The 16,551-nt window shown below is 38.5% G+C and overlaps 1 protein-coding gene across 1 annotated transcript in view; it reads left to right on the top strand.

Moving 5' to 3' along the window:
* Positions 1–5,514: 5,514 nt before the first annotated feature.
* The window catches only part of LOC149840402 (coiled-coil domain-containing protein SCD2-like), a 60,880-nt gene continuing 49,843 nt past the window's right edge, over positions 5,515–16,551 (top strand). The window contains exons 1-7 of the mRNA XM_090003152.1: positions 5,515–6,299; positions 7,767–7,939; positions 11,763–11,838; positions 12,032–12,073; positions 12,177–12,239; positions 12,399–12,448; positions 12,531–12,558. Of these exons, the coding sequence (XP_089859278.1) occupies positions 5,964–6,299; positions 7,767–7,939; positions 11,763–11,838; positions 12,032–12,073; positions 12,177–12,239; positions 12,399–12,448; positions 12,531–12,558 (768 nt within the window). The 5' untranslated portion in view covers positions 5,515–5,963. The remainder of the gene's footprint in view (positions 6,300–7,766; positions 7,940–11,762; positions 11,839–12,031; positions 12,074–12,176; positions 12,240–12,398; positions 12,449–12,530; positions 12,559–16,551) is intronic.

Below are 16,551 nucleotides of genomic sequence, written 5' to 3'. Positions count from 1 at the left end.
AAAAGGACATCAAAGACTGTAAAATTCTAAAATACATCACATCAATGATGAATGTGTAGACGTTCAACGTGCAATTATTCTTGTTGGAAATACGCGTAGCGTGTTCTTGCACGCCTTGAGTTTCAAGCCAACAGTTTTCCTCCTAGTAACTATGACATAGTACGATCTACTAAATTAGCCTTTCCATGTCACCCCATTTAAGTAACTCACGCGCCATTTTCGGTTAGTGAAGGTCGTATGACATAGTCTATGACCACATTAAGTACTTTACAAGAATTCATTCTCAAACAGTAAAAGGATAGCAAATTTTGTTTCACTCATCCCCTATGTCATCCTTATCTTCATAGGCCTCCTTGGGATTTCATTTCATTGATGCAAGTTGTTTTGATCAAATCGATCGGAGTCTACATATGATCTACATTATTCATTTAAAGAAGATCGACATTTAAATCACTGAAATCTGACTTGTGTGCATGCGTTTTTTGGCAATCCAAAAAATCAATGGTTGACAAAACATAAAATATTGTAATTTAAAAAATCATATTTTTCTTTGAAGAAATAAGATCCAATGATATCGATGCATACCAAATCGACCATGCCGAATCGGTCTATAGGGTCCCGTTAGACCAAAACAACTTGAGTCATAAGATTTAAGAGGGGTATAATGATGGGGATGACTGGAACCCAACTCAAAGGAGAACACCAAACACTTCTACAAGAGTCAGAGAGCCCTACTTACAGGAGTTGTGTACCCTTGGCTAGGTGGGTTGGCTTAAGGCTTTCGTGGTGAAAGATGGCAGCAGTGTGGTACTCGGGATGCATGTCTTTGCCACAAGGTCTAAGCTAATAGGAAACTTTCATCATAGTGTTTTAGGGTGCAGGCATTGAAATAGGGCCACTATCAATGAGGTACCTCTTGACACAATGTGATATCCAAATCAAGACTGTGGCCAGTAGTGGCCTTTGCCACTTATCAAGAGGTCTGCCTAACTCCAGCTTGCTTATCAGAAGAAGAAGAAGAGAGGTCAGCTTTTCCAAGAAAAAAGGAAAAGGAGACTGCCCCTCTAACCCAGATCACAATAACACTTGGAACGACCCTTGACCCGGCCTTGGCTCGAGCCTCTTGACCAAGCCAAAGTTCATGACTTGATCATTCTTTCTCCAGGTAGCATGCCCAGTTTGGTGATGGTCGAAAGGGACACCATACCATGACATCATGATCGGATCGAATGCTCTGTTCATCATTTCTCACTGTACGGACTGGGCTGGTTTCACTGATGAGCAAGGAAGTCGGTGCAACTTGGGCCATTGATTTTTGGCTGCATTAAACAATAGATATTAGTTTTGAACATCAGAACTTAGTCAGCCAATAGGGTACGATGAAATAACTCTTTTATAGCCTCACAATCTTTGTCAAATAACTGTAGGGAATGTCTGCAGTTCACTTCCATAGCTTTTGGTGGTACATGCTTGATGTGCATAGATGAAAGCTCCAAAAGTAAAAATCTAACCATTGGATCATGTTTAGCATTTTTTTATTTTTTATTGCTACTAGTTAAAGTTGACTCAAATATGATGTTTTATATAATTTTCAAACCATCTTTGTTTTCATGAATTGCGAGATGTTGGTTTTCATTGTCTAAAAAATAGAATCTTATGGCATATTAAATATGGTAAAACCTTTTAACAAACCAAATAAATTATGCTAAACACACATGTGCCGTTAGATTTACCATTTGGTGGCTAGATTTATGCAAACGAGAGTGTATCACCATATGGTATCATGATACAGAACTACCATATATTTTTTCACATATATATAATACAGAATCTGGATCCAATTAGCCAAAACAAGTATGTTTTATATGTATTTCTATTGGGTAATCCATCCGATTTGGATTAGGGTATAAACTACATAAGGAGTCCAAATCTGAAAATTAATGTGATCACCTGTTGTCTACCAAATCTAATTAAATGGATTCAGTATTTGTGAGATATCCAACCCAACCCTGCTGATCTCTTGACCATAGTGACAAAAGTTAAAAACGGCAAAATATAGTTCTACAAAAAACTTGCTAGAATTTGATTTTTTTCATAAATCTCATGTTTTTTGGCAAAATCTTGGCAATAAAAAATAAATTAAAAAATATAATAAAATAATTTGTATAAGAAAATATTGATAAAAACTATTTAAAAATAAAAATATATGGGTTTTCATGATAAATAGCTGTTTAAAACATAAATATCATGTTTAAATTGCGGTATTTATCTTTTTTCATACATCTCACGATATTTTGAAAATCTCACGAGAAATTACCATTTTAAACTTTCAAGCAATTTGTCCCAATAATATCGCAAGATTTTCATAAATCTTGAGATATTTGTCACAATGCTCTTGACATCCCCTAACTTTGATACAAGTTTCCACCATTTTTAATGAATGATAAGCAAAGAAATAAGTTCAAACCCACATTTATGTAAGATCTTTCTTTGCAACCAAATCATTCCCTTGCATAAGATCTGTCTATTATTTTAATGACAAGGAGAGTTGTCTATTTTGAACATACTAGCTTTAGCCATACTCTTTGAGAAGGTCAGTGGGTCCATCGGACTCGAAACCAACAAATCTCGTTGTGAATATACCGGATCAGATCGGACATAGATCCAGATCTTGTCGGTTTCCTTGGATCCCTTCTGTTTTAAATAGTCTAGCATAAGTTAAAACCCTGGACTCAGCCAACTTCCATTTGTAAAAGTTCTTTAAATCAATCGGTCACTCAATCTTGTCCCACCCCGACGATTGCACGGGTATTCGACCCGAACCGGGTCGACACATACTAAAGACCAGACCTATACTGAGACCCCGACCTGGACTCACCTGAGGCTTTCTTTCTCAGGTTTTGCTCATGGTGCCAACCCTTTCCTAAAGATGCTCTCTTTCATATGAAATAACATAAGGTTCTTTTTCTTATAAAAGCTGAAACGAACATGTCTTCAAAAAATATAGGGTGGGACCCAAGGGTTGAACTGAAAATTTAATCGAAGTGGGCACAAAGGTACAGTAAAAAGAAAAAATAATTTCTATAACAATAAACTATACTAGCAAGTAAAAACAAAATTTGAACTACTAAGTGTCATATTTATAATTAAGAACCTTGACTAAAACTAAACAATATGTTTTCAATAATAAAAAAAAGTATTTAAGAACTACTAAGTATCATAATAACATTAATGTATATTCTACAATTTAGCTTTTTTTGATATAAAGACCAAAGAAAGTACCTTTCATAAATAATAAAATATGACTAAGCTCAAGTCTCGATCTTTAAATGCATTCAACTAGACTTGATAAAGGAACACAAACATCCTACAAATAAATGGTCAATTAATTAATTATTTTTTTTTAAAATCTACAAAAGATGTTATAAATGTTTTATAAATAATTAAAAATTGTAGGCCACTCAAAATGAAGAAAAACATCTAAAATATTTAATAATTTTTATTTTTCACCCATTTATCTTTATCATTAATTATACACTCATTTTCTAATAAAAAACATTAATGTCATTTGTATATTAACATAATTAAATGAAACCTATTTAATTGTTTCTGTAATCAAATCACTAACCAACATATTTAATTATTTTTTTAATAAAATGACTAACCTATTTATTTGAAAAAAAATGCATGCCAATTAAAACAAAACAAAAACTAAATTCTCATCTATGTGAATTAAAATAAAAAAACTACAATTCTAAGTTCTAACCAAAGTAAAGTATTCATTATTCGTATTTTAATGCTAATTAAAAAAATACATAACACCCTAAAAGCATAAACCCAAATTCATGTTATTTAAAAAAATACAAAATTGAAGCCCCAATTCTTATATCATCAATTATGCATTTATGTTAATCAAGCATGTAGAATCTTAATTAAAAATAAAAAATAAATAAACAAAATATTTATCTTATTAAAAATATAATATAATATAAATATTATTCAAAAAATAAAAAAACTCGAAACCTAATTAAATATTCATGCTATTTAAAAATTTACTAAATGAACCTCAATCCTAACAAACATCATTTATAATTTTTATACATAAACTAACTGAAACAAAAAATGACAAAACCCCCAAAATTTTAACTAAAATCAACCATGTGGATCATGTATAATTTGATTAAATAAATACAAAAATAACTATAATATCTATCTCATTAAAAACCTAAATGCTAAATAAAAACAAACAAACACAAAAAGCCCTAAACCCAAGTTATCAAAATGCAATTATTTAAAAAAAAAGTAAATAAAAAACCTAAATCCTAATCCTAACAAACAATAATCATAATTTTATATGTTAATAAAAGAAATCTAATAAAAATACTAATTAAATATTAATTAAAAATATTAATTAAAGTGTGCAGAGAGAGAGAGAGAGAGAGAGAGAGAGAGAGAGAGAGAGAGAGATCTTGTCCTATGGGCGCTTCAACAACGGCATGTGCTGGACGATCGAAGGCTGCCTTAGTGTCTCAAGTCCATATGTGCATGCCATTGTGGGGTCGGGTCGTCGGAAGGAGGGAGCCATACCCAAAGTAGAAAGAGGTGGAGTTGGGGGAGGGGTTGGCCCAATAACCCCTGTGTGTCTGTAGCTGTGCCTATGTAAGGTTGCAGGTAGGGGTAGAGGGCGAGAGATAGTCTGTGATTGTGGGGTGGCCGCGGAGGGCAAGACAGGGCGCAGGACAGCCGGGAGGAGGATCCTGTGAATGTAGGCAGTGGGTTGTGGTACCAAAACACACTGATGCTTTTGCCTTGCTGCAAGGCCATGTGGGCAAAAGAAAACATGCATTTTAACTTGGGATGCAAGGGAGACCTATCCATAACGGCTAAATACATGAAAAATGAGATCATGATAGGATCCAAAACAACAAAAAATTATAAAACTTCCATCCTAGATCCGACCCATATGCATCCTTATTTTTTCGCACTGATGAGCCCTCGATCAAGTACAGTGGTTTCCTCTGATCATCAAAATAAAAAAAAACTTTGACTCGCAAGCCAGCCCAGCCGAGCCATCTAGTGTGGGTACATATGGGCTTGCTCCCCACAATAAATGAGCCAAGCTTGAATTCACTTGCAATGTTATCAGTATAGATGCATATCGGCGGATACCCATTGTATCGACTACAAATCGATACGCTTCACCCTTGAATTGGCCATATTTTAATAAATATAAAAATATAAAAATTTAGTTTTTTGTTAGTATTTTAATGTTTTAACATGTGTCAAGTAATATATTTTTATTATTTTCTAGCTGATATAAAACGATTCACTTAAGTATCGGTATCTGGGCCGATACATCTGAATCGGTGGCCCAACGATCCAAGGCCGATACCGATACTGACAACATTGGTTTGTTGTGCTCGTTTACCAGCCCTTACTTTTAATAATTTTAACGTTTTCATATATATGTTTTATTTGTCTTATTATTAAATACACCGACATTTTCTCAAGATTTTTGTTTTCCAATTTATTGCGAGATTTTCTCGCCGAGATTTTTCCCGAGAACCTCGATGGTCATCGGCGTTTCTACCGCCGCCGTGTTTTGCCTTAAACGACCCGGGAAGACACCGAGTATTCCTCTCGTCAGCAAATTTTACCAGGTGTACAGTGCGAAAAAAGGACGGAAGCTATATAAAGCGGTCGGGCTTACCGGCGGTCTGATCCCAGCAACTCTATTTTGAAGAACCGTTCCCTCCCACCCGATTCCTTCCCTTCTCTGCGGCCACCGTCGACCGTCCGTTCCGAGATCGGACAGTTCGTGAGTCCCCAGAGAGGAGCCCAGTTAGCGTTCTGTGGAACTTCTCCAGAACGCCGTTGGAACTTGGGGGAGTCTTCTTCATCACTGTTCTCTGGTTCATTGAGAACCCTAGAGCTTGTTCTGGTTGAGTGTATAAGTAGGGGAGATGGATCGGTTCAGGAGCGGAAGCCCGGTGTACTCGCGGCAGCGGAGCGGCGGGTCGAGCAGCACGGGATCGTCGTCTCCGTCCATGTCGCCGGCGCATCACCAGACGCGGCCCGGATCGATCGGGTTCTCGAACATCAAGAAGACGCAGAACGTCGCGGCGAAGGCCGCAGCGCAGAGGCTCGCGCAGGTCATGGCGTCGCAGACGACGGCGGACGAGGAGGAGGAGGAGGAGGAGGATCTGCCCTTCCGGTACAATGGATCATCGTTCGCCGCCTCCCCAATCGGCGGCAACGCCGCGGCGAGAAAGCTTACGAGCAGATCTCCCTCTCCTGCGGTAAGCTCGGCGATCGCTCTTCTGGTTTTTGTCCCGAATTGGAGAAATCGCGCGTCAATTCGGAGTTCATCCTTGAATTTTGTGGATCCATATCGTTTTGGCGTTTCCTTTGCGAAGTAGAGGACGATTCTGCGGTATTCCTTCAAATTAAGTGGATACTGCCTTTGATGCGCGTTTCCTTTTTCGGATAATTTTTTCCTGATAAACGATGTTATTTTTGGACGATCGTATTCGATTATTTTGTCGATTTATATTGTGTATATTTCAACTTTCTTCAAATGAAGTTTTAACGCGAGGAGTTGATTCAATTTACTCTAAATTTGCTAAGTTGGACAGCTTTTTCTGCTTACTTCAAGAATTGGCATCTCTTGTTTTGAGAATCAAACCATGAGGAGTTCTGTCAAATTGCGTCAACTTATTTTCGTTGTTTGTGTGTCATCTGCCAGAAAAATTGAGTGAAATTGAGTGAGTGAGTATGCGCGCTCGCTCGCTTGTGTGGGGCTTGGATCCAGGTTTTCCGTATCCATTATAAATAAAAAACCACAGTATTTTGTAAGTTTTATGAAAGTAGTTGTGAGATTTTGAAAATGCCGGCATTTTTACTTCATTTTCCTTTTTTTTGCCTTTTACAATCTAAATCGACATAGTTTCTTATTTTTAAACATTTTGATGTATTCTTTTGTTTTTGTATTATATAAAAAAGTATTTTTATTATTTTTTTAAGTCATACTATTGTCCTTCTGAGAATTTTCGGAGATAATTTTTTCTTTAAAATTCTTCTGCGAAAGTTCCATACGGAGCGTACACTGTGTGGGTGTGTGTGCGTGCGTGTGGGGTGGTGGTGTTAAAGTTTTTGCCGAAGACCCATTTAAGTTCATTTCAGTAGGTTTACAAGCAAGTTTAAAAAAAATATTTAATTTATTCACTAAGGGCGGAGCCACGATTAATGGAGTTAGTAACAACGATTGAAAAATATTCTTTAACAATGTGTCGTTCTTTCCCAAATAATGCCATATATATATGTGTGTGTGTGTGTATATATATATAGTAATTTAGAGGGTGTCTTGAGATTTTGTGAATTCATGTCATTTAGATACATACTTCATTAAAACAAAATTTGATTGTTAAGCAACTTATAATGAGACAAGTAAACGTTGCTTTCCAAGAAGCACACTTAGTAAATATGTCTTTTGTTTTTTGCTTATGCTTGAGCTATTCCTGACATATTTTCACATATGCTATTCTTAATCTAGAACTCCATGAAAATAGTTTTGTCCCATGTTCTCTATTCCTGTTTATGCCTTAATGTGATATATGTTTTAATAGTGGTAGGGACTCGCTGTTTGTTTCTTATGGATTCTGCAATTTGTTATGATAATCACTTGAGGCTGAATTGATTTTGAATCAGATACACAATCTGTGTTTGCCATGGTCGTAGCTTAACAGGGTCAGTGATATTTTTATTAGTTAGGTCGGAACTTTGTAGAACAGACTCCATCTGTTCGTTCCACATCAACTGGCCGGCCTTCAGTATCTACTCGTCCAACAACAACAATGGTGCCACCTGTTAGGCCCGTGCTTAGGATGCCATCTGCACTACCACCGATAGAACCTCCTATTGATAGGAGAAAAGATAAAAGGTAATACTATGTTTGAGATATTGGTTGCATTACTTAAATTCGTTATCCTTTTATTTTACTTTCTTCATCCACAAATTGCTGCATTGAACTAGTAAATGCTGATTACTTCTGTTTCTATTTTGGATTATGGGTAATCTTTTTAATGCTGGACCTGTTTTTGGAGTTTTCTCTATATTATAGATTTATATTTCAAATATCTAGTTTTTACCTCAATATTTTCCCATAGCGAAAGACTTACCTCTAGTATCGTAAAGCAATAAAAGAAAGTGTGCAAACATAATAAGAAAAGGAGTATTATTGCCATATCACCCAATATTGTGAAATGTTGCAGTACTAGCTGTATCTAAATGGATGCTGCTTGGTGATGATGAGTCTTAGACCTGTGGCCAGAATGACGAACTAAGAATTCTCTCTCACAGCCAGAATAAATGGTTGTGGCACTGAACCGGATACCGTTGAAACTAGTTAGTCTCAATATGGTGCACTTATATAGCTGCATTTTGTCTTTTTTAATTCTTACATTGCCATGAAGTTGAGACTTTCTACATATACCACCCAATAAAGTGGCTAGAGCGAAATTTACAGACCAAAGCCCCCTATTAAGTGTGTACTTCCAATGGTGTACGTAGGCAGTATGAATTTGTCAGTGCTCTTAGGACTCAATAATATGTGGGTACTTTCTCTACAATGTAACTAGCCTTGCAAAGTTTATGTAATTCCCTGGCTAATTACTGAGGTTTTATGCTAGGACTAAGCTGATCTTGCATAGTTAATAGAATTATCAAATTCATGGTGAATTCTCGATCAATTTGATGAAGGAAAGTTTCTTGCCTTTTTTTTCTCCCCCTAGTTATTTTGAGAAGAACCATGGTTTTCTTATCTGGATCTTTCTGTTATGTTGCAAACCTCAATGATCTTTTTAAGCTTTGGAAGTATTTTTGGTGGCCAAGGGTTCCATAGAGCTGGTGTAGATTTTTCAATGTTTGTCAAGTAAGATCCTTTCGAGCACAATTATTAGCTATTTATTTATGGAAAATATGCATAAAGTTATAATGAAAAAGGAAGACATAGCTATAGTAAAATAGCCTTTCAATCATGTGTTCGATATGGAAGATTTTGATCCACTTCGTCTTATTCATGCGGTTGACTGATTGTACTGGAGTTAAATTCCATTGTCCATGTGTTAGTCAACACAGATTGGTTGAAGCTGGAAAGCATGGTTCTGGCATCAGCCCTTGCATGACTTGTATGGTGTTTAACGGGATTGAATCTCATGATAGAGCTTCTGTCAACTATTTTGAACTCTAGAAACATAGTTGGTGGATTACAGTATTTTGTTTGGACTAGATGTAAGATAAATTTCAGTAGTCCATCAAGTCTGAATTCTTGCACCAACTGACTAAATCTTACATGGAAGCTCCACAAAGGATTTATATACATGGAAAGACATGTAATCATGTTGTATTATTCTTTAATAATTTAATGGAGAAATGCATTGACCTTTATCTTTTAACTATTTAAATATTGATCGGGAGAGGCTTAATGGGTTGGTTCGGGTATCAGGTCGGGTTGGTATAGGACTGGGGTGATTCGCTCGACGGGATATGGATCGGGCCTAATCCTAAACTACTCGTCGGACCCAGATTTGGGTAGTTTGGATCAGGGATCGAGTTGTGGGGATAAAATGCTTCGTTTGAACTCGATCCACGATCCATATGGTTATGAGTCTGGTTTTGACCTAGCTCAAAATCAAGCTGGAGCTCCGTCCGGGTCCGATACAGCCATACAGGTTTGGGTCGGTGTAGGATCCATTTTGGGGTTCAAAAGTAACGCGTTGGGTCGGATTCGGAGCGAACTGCGAACCGAACCCAACCGGGTAGGCTGAGTATTGGGCTGTTAGGCCCGGACCCGCTCCCGAGAACCCAAAGGGTGGTCCTCAGTAGCCGGGCTTGGGCCCAATTAAGGTGGGCTCTTGACCGGACCCTGAGGGGTCGAGCCCGATCCATAGGGGATTAGTCCCCCTAGCTTGCGAGTGGGCTGTGACAGAATTTCTGCGCACAGACGCTGGGAAGGTCGACAGACCCACCCCGGCTCGGGCTGGTGCTGGCACGCCTGCTGCCTGATCCGGCATCACGCTTGGGTCACGTAGGCCGTGCCCGGCTTGCAGCCCCTGCTGCGCGGGTCAGTGCCAGGCCTGCTCACCCAGGCTGTCGCTGGGAGGCCCTTCTTCCCCCACTCGAGTGGCAGTCACGCCAAAGGTCTGTACTCCCTGTTGGAGCATCACGTGGTTGGCACCCCTGCGCAGTTCCCTTCTAGTGTTTTCCGGTGGCACGACAGGCTGATGGGCTTGTCGGGCTGGGTCGAATGCCGCAACTTCGACGAGGACGACAACACCGTCGCCCACTCCCATACCCATTTGCTGTGTAGACGTCGTGTGTGGTTCCACCCGCAACTCGATGACCGTGATCCGAGTTTCAACCCCATCGAGTCGTTTCGACATGTTGGCCGCATCATGGCTGACACGCAGCAAATTTTCTTCCATTAGAGTCATCATTTCCATCATACGTGACATTGGACCCTCGCTGTCGGTGCCCTCTTGCTCCTTTTCGGTTACCGAATCATTCCTCGCGTCTGGAGGCATGTTGCCGGCGACAGATGATACCCGGTGCTCTGATACCATTTGATGCAGTCAGGAGGATTGGCTGTTACGCTGTTGTTGTCGACTGATGAAGGCACGACCCTCACGGTCGTGCGTTGTGCAGAACAGGAGAGAATGCCCAACGTGAATGATGGGCCTTAAACTTTATTTGATAATAAAATCCAATGAACAATGTAAATAAATGTAGAATGACAGGGAACGAACAATGAAATGAAAATAAAATAGGGAAAAGGGGCATGACTGGAAGGAAAAGACAATTCTAAAAATAAACAAAGAGTGGCTGCTGCTAATCTTTAAAGTTCTCTGCGCACAAAACCCTAGGAGAGGGTTTTATAAAGTCGGCTGGTGGATCTGGGTCTCGGGTCCAGTCATGGGCCCGAGACGGGATCCGAGCTTTCTTCCTGCTGGATCTGGGTCGTTCGGGTTGGCGTGCCTCGTGCTCGTCTGGAGTAGGTACGCAGAGGTGCCACATCCCCACGTCTCGGTACCATGTTCTGGATTGGATCCACTGCATGGGTCCGATCCTCAATCCCTTCATGCAAATCGGGTCCGCTGCCTGGGTCAGGCTGTATGGACTTGGGTCCATCCTGCTCTGCATCACATACGATACACACTCGTATTGCAATACAAAGTGTGTATCGTATCATTATTTTTCATTGTAACGATACGTATCATACAATGCAGTATGATACAGCATTGGTTTTAGGGGTAGTCATCTGGAAATGAGTTTAGGTGCATCTTATTTTGTCTTAGAGAATATAGAATCATCAAGCATCTATAAGAAAAGCTATTTATCAACAGAAGTTTCTCTGTACTGTTTCATGCTATTGAATTTTTTGCTCTTTGAGTGATTTTGGTTGCAGAGATCTCAGAATATGTTTGGCATTATCTGTTGAATGCCGACACATAGTGATGGCTTTACATAGAGAAATTGGTTAGCTTTGTTTTTTATTGAAGTCACTTAATAATGTTACTGTAAAATTTTTATTTTAATCCTGTCCATTCTGCAAGCACCATGCTTCTTCCTTGGCCACGTGTAGGTTTTATTTGGTGTCTTTTTTCAATGTTTCTTGAAGTATGTATCTTTCCATTCTGTCATTCTTCCCTCCCCTTTCAAATTTCAGTATTTTGAGAGGCAGTTCATGAAATTTTCTTATGTTCCAGATTTACATCAGATATAGAACAACTGAACTCACAGGATGCAGGGAATCAACGTGAGGCTTCTGCTCTTCGGGACGAGGTCTTGCTTTCTGCAATTTATATATTACTGCTTCCTTGCCAACAAGTTTTTTATAGATTCGTTGATTGAAATTTTTTCCTGTAAACGATCTAGGAATTTTATTTGGTTGCCTATACCTAAGGAGGATCGTGGTATGTTCATGAAATTCAAAATATTATCATTCTTTAATGATACGATTATTTTGAAAATGCAGCTTGATATGCTCCAAGAAGAGAATGAAAACATTCTTGATAAGGTGTCTCCTATTCCTCAACATGCTCTTGTGACAAGTAACATTTGCATCTGTGCATATCTGTATTTATTGCAAGCATTATTCTCATACTGTCCTGTGTACTCAGCTTCGACTTGCAGAAAAGAGATGTCAAGAAGCAGAAGCCAGAGCCAGGGAGCTTGAAAAACAGGTAATGTTGTTCAGGTACCAAGTCATCTAGTTGTTCCTCTCTTTTTTTCTTTGTGGATGTTCTATCTGTCTCATTTTGTCACTTTCAGATGTACACGGAAAGTTCAAGATACTTCTATCCCTTTATTCTTGCTTATTAGGCATTCTCTTTTCTCATTAGGTTGCTTCCCTGGGAGAAGGTATATCATTAGAGGCTCGATTGTTGAGCAGGTAAAGACTAGGATTCATATGAAATATGTCGGCCAATTGATTCCATCACATTCTGTTGACACCTTATGTGATTCTTTTGCAGAAAAGAGGCTGCATTACGGCAACGAGAGGTAACACGAAATCTTTGAAGACATGCTGAGATGCTAATTGTCATAATCTGGGATAGACATTTCTGGTTTTTGATCTATATGAATAAGTGTTTCACGATACTGTCACTTGCAGCAATTATATTCCATTTGATTTTGTTTTGTAAGTTCATTTGGTATTGATTGAAGATGGTTTGGAGGCTGATGCTTGTTGCTAGTGTAGTACAAACTACAAAGTCCATATGGATTATGTTGCTTCCTAACTGATGAGGTGCTTTGTGATTTCAATAAATCTTTACACTTCTTGTATGTTTCCTCTGTGGACAAATTTCATCAGGAGTACCTATGTGAAACATAAAATCTCTAATTGTCTGAATTATAGTGAAGAGGATAAACATGTTTCCATTGTATATGTGTCACTATATTAAGATTATATTTTGTGTCTTCTGCTTACGTTCATTGTTTTCTGTTTTGTCCAATTCAAGCTTATTTCTTCCAAGATTTTTTATTTGGTGTTTCAATTGAACTGAACATGCATGGAAAAGATTTTCCTTGCATCTAACTGTTAAATTGTATCTCGTTTTATTGTACACACACACACACACATATATATATATATCATACATATATGTATATTCGTTATATATATAAATATATTATTTTCACATCATGTAAACCCTCAGGGGTATTTTTGTCTTTTCCTCTTTTTACGCATATCCACATTAGTGTATATGTTTGTAACTTTCTTTTTTCTTTCTTTTCCTTTTCTTTTTTCTTTCTTTTCTTTGTTGACTAAGTCAACTTGGAGGGGGTCCAAACTAGACGTTGGACCACTCCAACGTCTACTGGGAGCCCCTCCAAGGTTCTCTTTTCTTATAAATAAGGGTGAACCCTCTTCTTAAATGTTATTCAATGCTTGGAGCATTGTTCTCCATTGTTCAATAAAATTCTTTATATTTTTGCATTTGTGTTCTCTTTTTGTATCTCGAGTACATCTTGTTCTAAGTGTTCTTGTGCCTTTTAACACATTTCTCTTTGTGGTGGTTGTGCTTTTTATGCACATTATCTCTTTTGAGATATTTTCACATGGTATCAGATAGGGGTGGCAATCGGGTCGGCGGGTCAACATACCTCAACACGAACCCGACCCGTTTATTAAACGGGTCGGCTGTGGCAAACACGAACCCGACCCGTTTATTAAACGGGTCAGCTGTGGCAAACACGAACCCGACCCATTTATTAAATGGGTAACCCGACACGACACAGTTAACCCGTTTAATAAACGGGTCGGGTTGGGTAAACGGGTTGGCGGGTTAGCGGGTCGGGTTCGGGTAAACGGGTTGGCGGGTCAGGTACGAGTAAACGGGTTGGCGGGTGGGTAGGGGTCGGGTAAACGGGTTGGTGGGCGGGTTGGCGGGTCGGGTTTGGGTAAACGGGTTGACCCGCCCGCTTAACCCGTTTATTAAACGGGTCAGCCGGGTTGGCAGGTTAGCATACCCCTAACACGAACCCGACCCGTTTAATAAACGGGTTAGGCGGGTCGACCCGTTTACGATACAAACCCGTTTAAGCCAAACCCGAACTCGGCTAAGAAGCGGGTTGTGTCAGATTTTGCCACCCCTAGTATCAGAGCAAGGTTAAAGCTTGAAGATCGTGTTATTCCTCGTATTTGCAAGTACCTCTAAAAATGTGCCTTTGGTGTCTTGGTGAAAGGCGTGGGGGCTTCTCTTCCTTCAATATTTTGGAAGTTTTTTACGCCAAGTAAGATTTGAAAGACCCTTAGTGGTACGCATTTTTTCTCCACTCTTTCCTCTCTAATGGGTGAAAAAGAATCATTTTTCACTTGGTTTTAAATTAAATGGCTCCAACTACCATGTTTGGGCCGAGAATATGGAGACTCACATTAAGGGGAAAGGTCTTTGGGGATACGTCAAAGAAATCATTCTCGAACCCGAACCTAAGATCACCATTATTGAGAGGGGTAAAATCAAAGTTCTTGATGGTGAAAAGAGAGAAAAAGCCTTTGAAGAATACAACAAAAAGCATAAAGAATGGGAGATGAAGAACTACAAAATTCTTTCATGGTTCTTTTCTTCCGTTGAAACGAAAATAAATGCCAATATTTTAAAGTTCAAAAAAGCCTTTCAAGTATGGGAGTATCTTGAAAGAATGTATACTTCAAGGATTTGTCTCATAAATACTATCTCCAAAAGAAGGCTTTAACCTTTCAACAAGGAGAAATGTCCGTTAAAGAATATTTTGCCGAGGTATCCACTATTTGGGATGAACGTGCTCTCCAAGAACCTAAATGGAGTGGAGAGGCTATTGAATTGAGGGCCAAACAATTAGCATAGGATCATTTCTTCAACTTTTTAAATGGGCTTAGACCTGAGTTCGTACAAACTAGATCCTCTCTCTTGTCCTCTTTCTCTTCTCCTCCGTTGGAAGATGTGCTTACCAAACTAAGTGGAGAAGAAACTAGTTTGGGGATGAATAAAACCAATCTAAGTGTATTGGCCGTTCCCTCTAAGGATGAGGATGGGGATGAGGGTGCTTATGCCGTCTTAAGACTGGGGAATAATGTTAAAAATTATAAACCCTCATTTCAACAAAAATCAAGGATGAAGAGAAAATGGTGGGCATTATGGAAGAAGAGATTATAGTAAAATCATATGGCACTTTTGCAAAGAACCGAGACACATTAAACCGGTATGCCCTAAATGGAAAAAGATGGTAGCTATGTCTACAACTTTCCAACCAACCAAGGAGGAAGGACCATCAACTTTCAACAATGCTACTTTGTCTCTAAATCAAATCATGGAAGCTCTTCAACCTCTCCTCAAGGGATCCGTCTTCGGAGCCGCCATGACCACCTTCTCTCCTCCCGGTAAGACTCTTTGGCTCTTAGACTCAGGTGCATCCTTTCATATGACTCTAAATGTTTTTGCACTTTCTAAATACTCAAAAAATTTGTCATCCTCTTTTGTCTCTACCGCGGATGGGGCTTCTCTTGAAATAAAAGGAATTGGTGATTTTGAAAGACAAGGTTTTTTTTATTCCTAAAGTTAGATTTATCCCAAAACTAAATTTAAATTTGCTCTCTGTCTCTTAACTATCGGATCATGGGTGTGATATCAAATTCTCATCAAATAAATGTTGGATACAGGATCACCGGTCCGGGAAGTTGATTGTGGAAGGCTCTAGGAAGGGAGATCTTTATCTTATGGAATTTCTTCAAATTTCAAAACCCTCTTTTTGTAATGTTGCCCAACATAAATATATAAATGTTTGGCACAAACGCCTTGGACATCCAAATATTGTCAAGCTTTCTTATTTACATTTTACTAAAACTTTATGTAAAGACAACTTCGATTGTGATGATTGTATTCTTGGTAAAATGAGAAGCTTACCTTTTGGACAAAGAACTATGTTTTCAATTAAGCCTTTTGAAATTGTGCATTCGGATGTTTGGGGACCCGCACCCGTAGTGTCTAAGGGAGGGTTTTCATATTATGTTATTTATATTGATGATTTCTCAAGATATAGTTGGATATACTTCCTCAAACATAAACATGAGGTCTTCTCTACTTTTAAGGTCTTTCATATGATGATACAAAATCAATTCAATAGTAAATTACAAATTCTTAGAATCGATTCTGGGGGAGAATATCTCTCAAATGATCTCAAAAGTTATATTGAAAATAATGAGATTGTTCATCAAAGGTCTTGCCCCAAAATACCTCAATAAAATGGGTTAGCCGAACGAAAACATAGACTTTGGGCCGAAGCGGCTCTTGCATCGGTTTACCTCATAAACCGACTTCCATCCAAAAATTTGAATCAAATATCTCCATATGAAACCTTGTATAAAAAAGAACCCGATTACAATAGGTTAAGAATTTTTTGTTGTAAATGTTTTGTCCTCACCGACAAAAATGATAAACTATCTCCTAAAGCTATTCCTTGTGCATTTTAAGGATATTCGGAAACACAAAAAGGTTTTAAGTGTTATGATAT

This window comes from Nuphar pumila, chromosome 4 (genome assembly GCF_984573655.1).
Source record: "Nuphar pumila chromosome 4, dmNupPumi1.hap1.1, whole genome shotgun sequence".
In the NCBI taxonomy this organism is placed as follows: Eukaryota; Viridiplantae; Streptophyta; class Magnoliopsida; order Nymphaeales; family Nymphaeaceae; genus Nuphar; species Nuphar pumila.
The sequence above is the reverse complement of the archived record's forward strand: the minus strand, read 5'-3'. Positions and strand labels throughout refer to the sequence as shown.